General features: G+C 39.8%; 1 protein-coding gene and 1 pseudogene across 8 annotated transcripts in view; one reads left to right on the forward strand and one right to left on the reverse strand.

Moving 5' to 3' along the window:
• Positions 1-13,332, forward strand: part of HSF2BP (heat shock transcription factor 2 binding protein) — a 175,582-nt gene that overhangs the window by 7,493 nt on the left and 154,757 nt on the right. For all 8 annotated transcript variants that reach the window (XM_075999728.1, XM_075999781.1, XM_020284678.2 and 5 more), the window contains one exon: positions 9,420-9,523. In XM_075999728.1, the coding sequence (XP_075855843.1) occupies positions 9,420-9,523 (104 nt within the window). The remainder of the gene's footprint in view (positions 1-9,419; positions 9,524-13,332) is intronic.
• LOC142875146 (uncharacterized) lies at positions 9,600-9,699 on the reverse strand (annotated as a pseudogene).

A 13,332-nucleotide genomic window follows, 5' to 3' on the forward strand; every position in this document is an offset into this window, starting at 1 on the left:
TCTCCCAAAGTAATAGGATTATAGGCGTGAGCCACTGCACCTAGCAGAGATTTCTTTTAGAGTATAGGGGTGATTCTGATTGGTTGGGCTTAGGCTTTAAAGTAACTTGTGAGCCAGCTGGAGTAACTGGAGGACACAAATTGGATGAGGGATGTCAAGTGTTGAGTGAGGCGTGATTCCGACTGTGGCACAGCATCTGCTTTTGGGAGACTGGCAAGGTGAGTAGTGGTTTGGAATAATGCTGAGGAAGGTGTTGCCTGAAACTTTGGGGAGTCAATGAGCATTTGAGAGAGGCATGATTTATTGAAGAAGAAGGGGAGATGTTGTAGGCTAGGGTGGCAGCATGTGTGAAGGTCACATATAGGAGTGAGCAGGACTGATTGCAGGTCATCAGCTAGTTTTTCTGGTTGCCATGTGGAGTAAGGATTGGGAATAGCAGAATTGAGCACGGTAAATGTGTGCAGTTTGTAGGAGACAGAATCGTGGATTGTTTTTAATTTGAGGTGAGAGCCAATTGGAAACTATTACATGGAAATAACATCAAAACAATTAAAATGACATCTCCAGGGGAATGATTGAATGTGAGTACAGGGTAGGTTTGAGGTTTGGGTGGAAGGTGAATGATAGATGGTTCATCATGGAAGGTCTTGGACTCCATTAATGTGTGGAAGTGTGGCTGTGTGGACAGACTGGAAGGGGTGTGTGAAGAAGTGATTCATCTTGGTGATGAAGTGAGGACACAGCATCATAATTTAGGATCAGCAGTGGAAGTGTGGAGATACAGGAATTATCTGTGCACTGTTCGCTGACTGGTATCTCAGTCTGTTTCCCCTTCTACAAAGTGGGGACAATAGTGCCTACCTCATAGGATGTGGTAAAGTTTAAAATGAGATAATCTTTGTAAAGTGCTTGGCAGAGTGCCCAGCTCGTGGGAGTCTGCAGTAAATAGCACCTACCCAGATGGTGGGGAACCACTCAAACACTTGGTATAAATAACCAAGAGAGCACTCCGGTTCGCAGCCCAGCAGCCTTGATTCTGGCTTGGACTCTGTCATTTCATGAATTGGGAAAACGTGTTAAGAACTTTAAACCTAGGTTTGAATTCGAGTTCTGTCCTTCATTGTCTGTAACCTCCAGTTTCAGGTTTTTCTGCTTGTAAAATAGGGATACCCATAGTGTTTTCAGGCTTGCACAAGATGACCTTGGTGAAGCAGTGCCATGTAAGTCCTCAATAAAAGAGCACCCTCTGGCCTGGTGCGGTGGCTCACACCTGTAATCCTAGCACTCTGGGAGGCGGAGGGGGGCGGATTGCTCAAGGTCAGGAGTTCAGAACCAGCCTGAGCAAGAGTGAGACCCCGTTTCTACTATAAATAGAAAGAAATGAATTGGCCAACTAATATATATAGAAAAAATTAGCCGGGCATGGTGGCACATGCCTGTAGTCCCAGCTACTCGGGAGGCTGAGGCAGGAGGATTGCTTGAGCCCAGGAGTTTGAGGTTGCTGTGAGCTAGGCTGACGCCACGGCACTCACTCTAGCCTGGGCAACAAAGTGAGACTCTGTTTCAAAAAAAAAAAAAAAAAACACCCTCTCTCTTGTCTCATCCCTTCTTGTGCTTTATTCATCCAGCAGTGAGGGGATTATCACTGAATCAGTGAGTGTCAAAAATTTGTTTTAAACTAGGAGAACTCTGTTTTTGTTAAAAAAGTAAAACTGTATATAGTAGTACATGGTGGTTCTATATGTAAAATAGATGAAAATTGTATTTTCTGCATATTTCAAAGATTCAGTTTTAGAACATTTTCTTGTAAAATCAGTGGGTACAATGAAGGTGTGATGAAAACAAAAATTTAATGTAAGGTATTTTGGAAGACAGTTGCATTATTATCTTGAGCATCCAATTTCTGTTTTTAGTTTTGGTTGTGAAGTAGTAAGAAAAAGACATAAATCACAGAGGTAAGGAATTGCAAATGGTAGTTTTTAAACAGCTTACTTGGGAACATGAGGGTGCTTTCCAGTTTAACTGATCTTAAACTTGAAATCAGAGGAGTCAGATATTTTTGTTTTATGGTTAAATCACTAAGATGTAACAATTCCTTGCTTTTCCTTAATTGGCAAGTGTTGATTTTGGAGGAAGATGATAGAAAAGCCATTCAGCCCATTTAAATCTTCATTGTCCTATAGAAAACACTTTTCATGAATTATGTTGCATTTGAGATATTAAATGATGTAATTAAAAAAAAAACCCACTTGACACCTTAGTGGCCACGAGGTATAGTCTCAGGGGAGTTGGGATTATTTTTGTATGTTGACACCAAACAAAATTTGTTTCATTTCTGACATAAATGGTTAACATTGTGTAGTTTTTAATCCTTTAAAATTAATTTAAATAAATATTTTAAAATGTTAATACTGTGAACCAGCCTTGTTTTGGTCACTGAAGTATCAGCAGTAATACAAAGTAGTGCAACCATGATATACTAGAGAGAGATTTGACTAACAAATTTACTTTAGTAGTGAGAAAAGTTAATTTGTTTCTTTTGTATTTGTATACCAGTACATAGCCTCCATCAGCACTGTCCAGTAGAACTTTCAGTGATGATGGTGTTGTATAATCCATGCTGTCAGGTCTGTATTTCCAATAGCCACTAGCCATATGTGATCCATGGATGTGGCACCATTTATCGAAAGGCAGTCTTCCTCTTCCATACTGCAAGTCATTCTTACATAAGTCAAGTCATTGTGGCCATATATGTGTGGATCTGTTTCTGGATTCTTTATTAGCTTTTATTAGTATTATAAAGTAATTTTTTAGTATTAGTATTTCATTTTTGTATTTCCATTTGATTTTTTTTTTATTCTAGATCTGATGAAATTCTCTTGTTACCTAGTTTTGGAACATTAATCATAATTGTTTTAAGGCCTGTGTCTGGTAAATCCAATCTGGATCACTTGTGGGTCTGCTTCTGTTATCTATTTTTCCTCTTGTTAGGCCTGGTAATTTTTGTTTTTTGATTAATGGATTTTTTAAAATGAAAACTTAAAGAGGCTCTGGGTGTTGGTATTTTTCTCTGAGGATTTTTAAAATTCTGGCTTTTGTCAGTCAATTAGACTAGAGTAAGAGAGTGTACCTTAGTCCAGTCTGGGATTGAGCTCATCACAGCTGGTTTTAGTCTTATTTCCATCTGGCCTGTTTCTAATTTGTTCTCACTCTTAGGGCATTAGTCCTTCAAGGGGTCCAGGTGAGAGCTTGGCCAACCAGAGCCCTTCCACCTTGTCAGGCCTTCACCTCCAGTTTTCCTTTCTCTTGTGCCATGACTCTAATTATAACTGTGCTTGGCAGCTTGGCTTATTTTCATTCACTGCTTGCCTCCACAGCTTCTCAGGTGCCACTTACAAATTCTCTGTTGCCGGGAGAAGTGGTTCTGGTGTTGGCTCATTTTTTTATGCTTTCATTTTCCCCAGGGTCACGGTCTGCCCTTAAGTCTTGGCTGTGAGATAGCAGCCCTGCACGTCATTGTTTTCCCCAGCTCCAAGGGAAGACTGGATGCTCTGCTTAGCTTTGCTGCCTCTTTGCCTATGCTGCTTTTGCATAATCAAATGTGACAGCCCAGAGGGGTAGAATGTTGGGCCCCTTCACACTGGAATATTTCCCTGTCCTCTGGGTCTTGGTCCTCAAGACCTGCCTGCCTTAGCAGCTGTCAAATACCTTCAAATGATTTTTTTGTTGTTTAAATTCAGCTTTTCTAGTTATTCTTTATGGAAGGATTGATCTGCCACATCACCATCATAGCGGGAAATGGAAGTCTTTCCATATGTATTGTCTTGATTTTTAAATTGCTAAAAATATAATGTTATAACAGAGAAGACATGTTCCACATTAAAGGAGGATAAAGATACATAACAGCTAATTGTAAAACTTGGCCCTAGACTGAATTCTATACTTGAAGGAAAAGATATGCTATAAAGGGAAATATGGGGCCCTTATAGAAGATTTGAATGTTAGTGGTAGATTAATGTGTTAATATTAATTTTCCTGAAATTGATGACTGTATACAATGGGTGCCTAAGACATTATCCCTATTCTTGGGGTATATTCACTGAACTCTTAGGGTGTAAAGGGCCATGGTATATGTAACTTACTCTCAGATGGCTCAGAAGAACACATGTGTGTATGAGCATGTGTGGTATAAATGATGAGCAAATGTGGCAAGATGTTAACAGTAGGGAAGTCTGGGTAAAGAGTATCTGGATGTTCTTTGTGTTACTTTTATTTCTGCAGTGTTTTGTAAATTGAGATTATTTTCAAATAAAAGTTTTAAAAAACATTGTAAAATGGAAATACTACTAATTAAATGTTTACAGAGCTGTAGTCATTCCAGTGGTACTCTTGGGTTCTTAGCAGTGAGGTTTGAAAACCACTGCAGTATGTTAGTAATGCCTCTCGACTGAAACTGTTTTATGGTCCCATGTAGTTCTCATGGTTGTGTATAGAGGGAGTTGTGATGAACCCTAGGAAGTTCTGAAATACTCACTGTTGTGTATTGCCCCAAAAGATATGTTGCAGTCTAGCTCCCAGTCCCTCAGAATGAGAACCTATTTGGAAATAGGGTCTTTACAGAGGTAATAAAGTTAAATGAGGCCATTATGGTGGTCCCTAATCCATAGTGACCGTTCATGTAAAAAGGAGCAATTTGGACCCAGACACAGGTGTGCACAGAGGAAGGTGATGTGGAGACACAGGGAGGATGCCCCGTGAAGGTAGAAGCAGAAATTTGACTTCTGTTGCCACAAACCAGGACATGTTTGGGGCTACCACACGATGAACTTGGCAAAGAAGGATCCTTCCCTTACAGGTTTCAGTTGGGAGCGTGGCCCTGCGGACACCTTGATTTCAGATTTGTAGCCTCCAGACTTGTGAGATGATACCTTGTTGTTCTAAGCCACCCAGGTTGTGGTACTTTGTTACCACAGCCCCAGGAAACAAATACACTCCCCAAATCTCAGCTTAAAGTGAAGATGGAATCCATTAGTAGCTTATTCTAAAGTCTTTTCTAAACCTATTAGAGTGTATTAAGAAGGTAAAAGTTAATAGTTATTAAAAAGCCTTTTAGTTTTGAGACTTTCCTGAACTGTTTTGATGAAATATTTTCATATTAACATGAAACAATTGCTGATTTATTATAAACATACTAAGTGACAAAGAACTGGCTAGAAATTGATCCCTTTTGTACAGTTTTAATATCTTTAATCAATGTTTTAGCAGTGCTCCTTTTTAATTACAGCTCTTTGTATCCTGCCCATATTTAGTTTTCTGACCTTCCCTGTGAATAAACTATATTGGGTATTATGAGATAGTCACTCATGTTATTAAAACTATATCAAAAAAGGATTGTAGTTTTAGAAGATAAATAGATATTGAAATGGTCTATGATTTAGATTGTTTCTAATGTATTACTGCCCATATTATTTCTTTTTCTTTTCTTTTCCTTTTCCTTTTTCTTTCTTTTCCTTTTCTTTTTCCTTTCTGCTTCCGCTTCCTCTTTCTCTTTTTCTTTCTCAGGGTCTCACTCTTGTTACCCGGGTTAGAGTGCAGTGGCATCATCACAGCTCACTGCAACTTTAAACTGGGCTCAAGTGATCCTCCTGCCTCAGCCTCCTGAGTAGCTGATACTACAGGCATGTGCCACTACACCCAGCTAATTTTTTTTATTTAAAAAGTTTTTTTTTTTTTTTTTGTTTGTTTTTAAAGAAGGGGTCTTGCTGTGTTGCTCAGGCTGGTCTTTATCTCCTGGCCTCAAGTGATCCTCCTGTCTCAGCCTCCCAAAGTGGTAGGATCATAGGCGTGAGCTACTGTGTCTGGTCCGGTCTATATTATTTCTGTCCCTGTTTTTTTAAAAAAATTGCAAAAGCAGTATGCTCTCATTATGCAAGAATGAGACATACTGATAATCAAAGTAGCCATGTGTTTTGTCTGTTCAAGGAATGTATGAAAAGGTGAAATTCATTCGTGTGGTAAATATATATGTAATGCCTACTGTGTTCCATATACTTTTCTAGCCATTTGGGATATAGCATAAAACTGATGAAAATCCCTGCCCTCAGTGTTTTTAGGTACCATGCAGCGGGCCAAGTTGAGGATGCAAAGTAGGAGTTTTGTTACAAGGCAGCAGCAATGCTCCCATCTGGCCACAAGGAGGCTGCCTCACACAGTGGAAAGGCACATGCCCCACCATGGGAGCCTAGTGTGGATGGGTGTGGCCTCCCTGATCACAGATCTAGAATTCTGTGGGGTTGCCTGTTGTTCAGTGGGATGTTTTAGCTCTGTCCCTTTGATATGCTAACTTACACTAAGGTTGCATACAACCGCATAGAGCAAGAGATTATGAAATTGCCATAGTGAAAGAGAGTCTTTTAGGTTGTCAAAATTCCTACACATGATAAGATGATCATGCATCTTATCACTTATCGAGCCACTGCACCCGATCATGATCACATGATAAGGCTTGTAGAGGTATAATTTCCTATCTTCTTTATCATCTTTGAGTACTATATAGTTTAATTATAGAAGCAAGATTTAAGTCAAATGCAAAGAAAAAATGTTAAAGCACAGATAATTTCATCTTAGTTCCTTTTTTCATTTTGTTTCTCTTTATGACATAGGTGGTATGTATTTTATATGATTATAATGTGTGTGTATATATAAATATCTTTTCACACCATTAAAAACAACATCTTTTGGCCGGGCGCAGTGGCTCACGCCTGTAATCCTAGCTCTCTGGGAGGCCGAGGCGGGCGGATCATTTGAGTTCAGGAGTTCGAAACCAACCTGAGCAAGAGCGAGATCCCGTCTCTACTATAAATAGAAAGAAATTAATTGGCCAACTAATATATATACAAAAAAATTAGCCGGGCATGGCGGCACATGCCTGTAGTCCCAGCTACTCGGGAGGCTGAGGCAGAAGGATCGCTTGAGCCCAGGAGTGTGAGGTTGCTGTGAGATAGGCTGACGCCATGGCACTCACTCTAGCCTGGGCAACAAAGTGAGACTCTGTCTCAAAAAAACAAACAAACAAACAAACAAAAAACAACATCTTTTCATTTAATACTGTTAAAATATGCAACTTTGTTTTTTTTCTTTTCTTTTTTTTTTTTTTTTTTTGAGACAGAGTCTTGCTTTGTTGCCCAGGCTAGAGAGTGAGTGCCGTGGCGTCAGCCTAGCACACAGCAACCTCAAACTCCTGGGCTCAAGCGATCCATGCCCGGCTAATGTTTTCTATATATATTAGTTGGCCAATTAATTTCTTTCTATTTATAGTAGAGATGGGGTCTCACTCTTGCCCAGGCTGGTTTTGAACTCCTGACCTTGAGCAATCCGCCCGCCTCGGCCTCCCAGAGTGCTAGGATTACAGGTGTGAGCCACCATGCCTGGCCCTAGTTTTTAAAGGATAGTGCTTGGTAGTTGATCTTGGGTGGCCAAAGAATTCCAGTAAAAGTCATGTGGAGGCACAGTATTTCTTATAAGAGCAGAAAAGAAAACTCTGATTTAAGAAAGAATAAGTAGTCAGAAATTACTTTGCTCTGATTTTTTTTTTTTTTTTGGAGAGAGTCTTGCTCTGTTGCCTGGGCTAGAGTGCCTTGGCATCAGCCTAGCTCACAGCAACCTCACACTCCTGGGCTCAATCCTTCTGCCTCAGCCTCCCGAGTACCTGAGACTACAGGCATGTGCCACCATGCCTGGCTAATTTTTTTCTATATATATTTTTAGTTTTTCAGCTAATTTCTTTCTATTTTTTAGTAGAGATGGGGTCTCACTCTTGCTCAGGCTGGTCTTGAACTCCTGATCTTGAGCGATCCTCCCGCCTTGGCTTCCCAGAGCGCTAGGATTATAGGTGTGAGCCACTGCACCCGGCCGTGCTCTGATTTTTAAGAAACACATTTTAGGAGAAGCTTTGCCAGCCAATTTTATAATCTCTAGCTGGTCTCTTACCTTTAAGGTTCTAATCTTTCTAGAGCAAAGAGTCTGTAAAAAACTTAGAGACTCCCTTTATCTCTTCTTCCAGAGCTTTTGGGATACTCATGTAGTTTTAGGCAGTCCCCACAAGTTTCTTGGAGCTTCCCGTGCCCTCTTGGACCCAGAGTTCTAAAGCCCCACTTCCACCCCCTTTTTTTTCAATCTAAGTAGAGGAGTGTCTGTGAGTGTTTTCTCCACTAGGGTGGAGTAATGTTCTATTTCCAGGACTCTGGCTCTTTGAGGCTCTTGCACTCATCAACCCCCCCCCTTTTTTTTTGCTCTTTCACATTCCTTCGGCCAGTTCCCCCATTTGCTGTGCTGATTGTGTGTTGTATGTTCATTTAATTTTGTTAGTGATGAGAGACCAGACTATTGCCCTGAAGCATTTCTGAAAGTGTGGGCTCAGATAAGCAGCATCAGCCTCACCTGAAAACTTGTTAGAAAGGAACATTCTTAGGCCTACCCCCCCCCCCCCCCCACTAAATCAGAAACTCATGGCGCGGGGCCTAACGACTGTTTTATCAATTTCTCTGGGTGATACTGATTTACACTAAAATTTGAGAATTGTGGTCCTAAAGCATTGCTACTTTAGTCAGAAAAGTTATACCATTAGCTCTTAGCACTCTCAAATCTTGGTATGTGTTGGCATAAAAATTGATGAGTTCTCAGCCCTTGATGAGATCAAGCACTTAAAAAAATTTGAATTGTGTATTTGATTTTTTTGAATGTATTTCTGCAACATAATATTTTTAATTTAAAGTTGGTAATACTTTTGGTTAATTTATTGATTTGGATTTCTTTTGGGATTTTTGTGGGTCATTGGACTCATTAACCAAATGAGTCCGGTGGAGAGGAAGTATTGTGTAGTTCCCACCCTTGCACTGTAGCATTTTCTTGTCTGAACATTGCCGCTTTCCCTCCTCCATTGACTGACTACTACTGCAGTTGTTCCCATTGAGTCAGTCTGCCAGTTGGTGAGACTAGCTTTGTGAACCAGCCTGTGCTGGCACTATCTACTCAGGGAGCTGCCTTCTGCTTTTTATGGAGCAGATACAAGCCTATGCCATGAGACAGTCAGGCTTCTCAGCTCTGCCTTCGGTCCTTTAAGTAACACATTTTCTTGAAGCCTTGAGTACAAGTCTGGCAGTAAAATAAGGCCTTAAAAACTAAACAGAAAACAACCAAAAAGAGTCCTTTCTGCTGTGGGCCAGAAACTGATAAGAACTTAAAAAACTAGACTTTTACAATATTGGTTACTCAAGGACCAGTTAGAAATCAGAAATTCAAATGTTAACTACCTAAGAAATCAGTACAGGTTTTACTACAAAAAGATCGGGCAAAATAGATGCTTAGGAGAGATTAGTGATTTGAAATATCTTGAGTATTTTTATGTCTTTTTTTTCTAGACCTGGAAAGGAAAGAGCAAGAATTAGAGCAGCTGAAAATGGATTGTGAACACTTTAAATCTCGCCTGGAAACCGTGCAGGCTGACAGCATGAGAGAAAAAAAGGTACTATGCTCAAGGATAGGCTCTGACAATGCCAGAAAGTAGAGTTGGCTTGTAACTTGTACAAGTAGTGGGTCTTAATTTTTTCTTATTTTTCTTATTTTTTAATTTTTTCATGGGCCATGCTAATCTTCTCTGTATCATTCCAATTTTAGTATATGTGCTGCCAAAGCAAGCATGGGTCTTAGTTTTTTGTCCTTAATCCTCAAGAGATTGTATTTTTAAATGTAGGTAGTCTGAGTGGGTTGGACGGTAGGGTGAACAGTTGGATGATTTTATTTTAAGAGATGTGGTCTTGTTATATTGCCCAGGCTGGTCTTGAACTTCTGGGCTCTAGGGATCCTCCCGCTTCTGCCTCCCAAGTAGCTGGGACTACAGCTGCATGTCATCACACCTGGTTCTCACAGTTGGATTTTATGACCATTTAGCATGTTATGACCATTCACTTGGTGCCTTTTAATTTTTATGTTTAAAAGTTTGCTCTAAAGCATAGAGGTTCATATTGTCTTAGTTTATTTTGTGTTGCTATAACAGAATACCTGAGGCTGGGTAATTCATAAAGAAAGGAGGTGTGTTTGGCTCATGATTCTGGAGGCTAGAAGGTTCAAGATTGGCCAGCTGTTAGGCCCTCAGAATGCTTCAACTCCTGGCAGAAAGTGGAAGGGGGGTGAGTGTGTGCAAAGAGATCACATGGCCAGAGAAAACAAGAGAGAGAAACCAAGAAAGCCAGATTCTTTTTAACAATCCTCTCTCTTAGCACCTAGTTCATTCTTGCAGGAGCCAGAAGTCACTCACCCCCCATGGGGAGGGGCATTAATCTATTCATGATGGATCCACCCTCATACCCAAACACCTCCCACCAGGCCCACCTCCTAACAGTGCCCCATTGGGCATCAAATTTCAACACGAGTTTTGGTGGGGAAAAACCATAGTAATAAGAATCTCAGGAAAAAAATATCATGCATATAATGACTTATGAATGGGGATATATTAAATCAGAAGTATTTGCAATTAATTTGGGGGTTATTTACTGATATTTTAGAAGTGTAACCAGTTTTATTTTAATATTAGGAGAGACTAATATTTCTTAAAACTTACATATTTTTACTTTTTATATGGCATAAATTATTATGTCATTAAATATGAAATGTCCAATTTCAAATCAAAAGCTTATTATATCTCAAACGAGAAGCAGTACAATTAATCCAAGTATGCGCCTAACCTATAGACACAGTTTTGCCTTTTTAATGGTAGCTTGTTTATGTCAGCGGCAGAGAAGCCTGGAGAGTGAGTGGCCATGAAATCGCAAAACGCATTTTCCACAGCTTGTTGCGAATTGAATATTTTTCCTTGCATGAAGTGGTCGTCCAAAGCCTGGAAGAAGTGGTAGTTGGTGCAAGGTCTGGTGAATATGGTGGATGACAGAGTTTCCAATTCTAGCCTCTGTAGTTTAAGCAGCATTGTTTTTTGCGATATTGCAAGAGGATTAGCCTGTTTCTATTGACCAGTCTGCTTAATTGCAAGCATCCTCATTATTTCTCCAGCTGGTTGCAGTAGACATCCATTGTAATCGATGGACCAGGTTTCATGAAGCTGTAGTGGATAATGCCAGTGCTGGACCACCAAACAGACACCATTATCTTTTTTTCTGGTGAATATTCGGTTTTGGACTGTGTTTTAACACTTCCTTGTTATCCAGCCATTGTGCTGAATGCTTGTAGTTGTTAAAAAGAATCCATTTTTCATCATACATAACAATATGGTATAGAAATTGTTTGCCTTTATGTTGTGACAGCAAAGAAAGGCAAGCTTTGAGACGAGCTTGTTTAATTCATGCAGAACCCATCAATCCAGCTTCTTTACCTTGCCAGTTTGTTTCAAAATGTTCCAATATTGTTGGTATAGTAATGTCAAACCTTGCTGATGATGCATAGGTTGAGACAACGGATTTGCTTCCACTACACCTTTCAGCTCATTATTATCCACCTTGGTCTTAGGTCACCCATATGACTTGCTTTCCAAATTAAAATCACCAGAATGGAACTTCTCAAACCATCGATGTACTGTGCATTCATTAGCCACATCATTCCCAAACAACTTCGATGATATTTTCAGCTGTCTGCACTGCATTAGTTCCGTGATGGATCTTATATTAAAAAATAACATGAATTTTTGAGCTATCATGGTGTCACAAAAATTACTCTAAAAAAAATTTGAAAAATAATCACAAGCCCAAACTGTGTTTGAAAGACTTGAGGATTTACCTTCACAACAGGGAAAAAAAACCCTCCAAGAAGTGTCAAAGTAAAATGTCAGATAACAACTGTCAAACTGACTACTTAAGGAAATCGGACATTTCATACTTAATGACATAATATTTCCACTTCTATAAAGCTAGAACTATTCTGCCACTTCTTATAAAATTTGGGGTTTGAATGTCTTTTTATTTTTTAATAAAACAATGGTCCTAATAACAGTAGTTAGTATGTATTGACTATCCACTGTGTGCTGGCAAGTGGCAAGCAGCTGTCTGTGCAGCTTAGTGCTTCTCCCAACACAGGTGTATCATATGTGCTACTAGCCCGGAGGCTTACGTTGAGGATCCAAGTCTACACTGCCTGTGTGCTAAGTTGTGTTTCATTCCACCTCATGTAAAGGAATTCTGAAAGTTTGTGGTTGTAGTAGAGGTTTTCCATAACTGATAGATTTTTGTACATATTTTAATATTGAGCAAGTAGAAAAGGGTTGGAAAGAGTTTCATTCTTAAATCTGAGTTAGGTTAAACACCATATATTTAATTTGAAATTTAACTTTTGTGATATTTTATTTCGACCATAATAAAAAGACAGCAGTCCGGTTAGTTTGTCCGGGTCTGAATCTTCCATTGTCTGAAAGAAGTTGACAAACAGGCAAGAAGGAATTGATAAATGTTAGAAATGTAATTCATTGGTCCAGTCCTTCCTTAAATTGCTGAGATATCTTTGTTAAGGTTGAAGGTTAAATTGAGCAGAATCTTAGATTTCCTTTTTTAAAAAATTGATAGACATGGGAAAAATGCATATTTTGCTGGCATTTTGCATGTTATGCTTAGAAATAAGCCATCCCAGTAAAATGCCAGTGTAGAAGGATGAAATAGCCGTGGCAAAGCACTAATAGTTTCAAATCGCCAGGGTGGTAGTTCCCTGGTACTTTGACCTTAGTTAAAATGTGGGAATATTTTAACTTAACCTACTTCCTATTTCCTAGTTAATTTTCCTGTTGCATAGTCCTGCCAGTTTAATACAGATAGGAACCCTGCAGGTTTGCTATATGACAGGGCCATTTCTCTTCTGGCAGCTGCCTTTTCTGTGGTCTCTGTCCAGGCCTGTATGATCCTTAGGCAGGAGTAAGGCAGGACTCTGGAAGCTTATTTTAGAGTTGCGGAACCAGGAAAGAATTCAAGGACTAGGATCCTAAATTAGGTTATTGTTAGTAAGTACCTCCTTATGAGTAAAAATAATTAGGAAAAGACAGAAGTTGCTGAATCCAGTATGTAAGAACCAGTCAGAAACAAGGTATGGATTCAAAATCATAAAGAAGTGTGCTATGTGAGCCAGCAGCTCCTGAACCCCTACAGAAAGGGTGCTGGAACAGGGAAGGCTTTGTTCCTGGCCTCGGTGGGGATGTTTCCTCTGCAGGGATTGCCTGGGTCAGTACAGCGGGCGTGTTGGGACTTGATATCTGTTGATGATGTCAGGAGGCTGGCCAGGCAGGAGTTCTGACAACAGCAGCCTTTGAACGCTAGAGGAAAAGGTCCCAGCTTCGTGGTGTAG

This window comes from Microcebus murinus, chromosome 1 (genome assembly GCF_040939455.1).
Source record: "Microcebus murinus isolate Inina chromosome 1, M.murinus_Inina_mat1.0, whole genome shotgun sequence".
Taxonomy (NCBI): Eukaryota; Metazoa; Chordata; class Mammalia; order Primates; family Cheirogaleidae; genus Microcebus; species Microcebus murinus.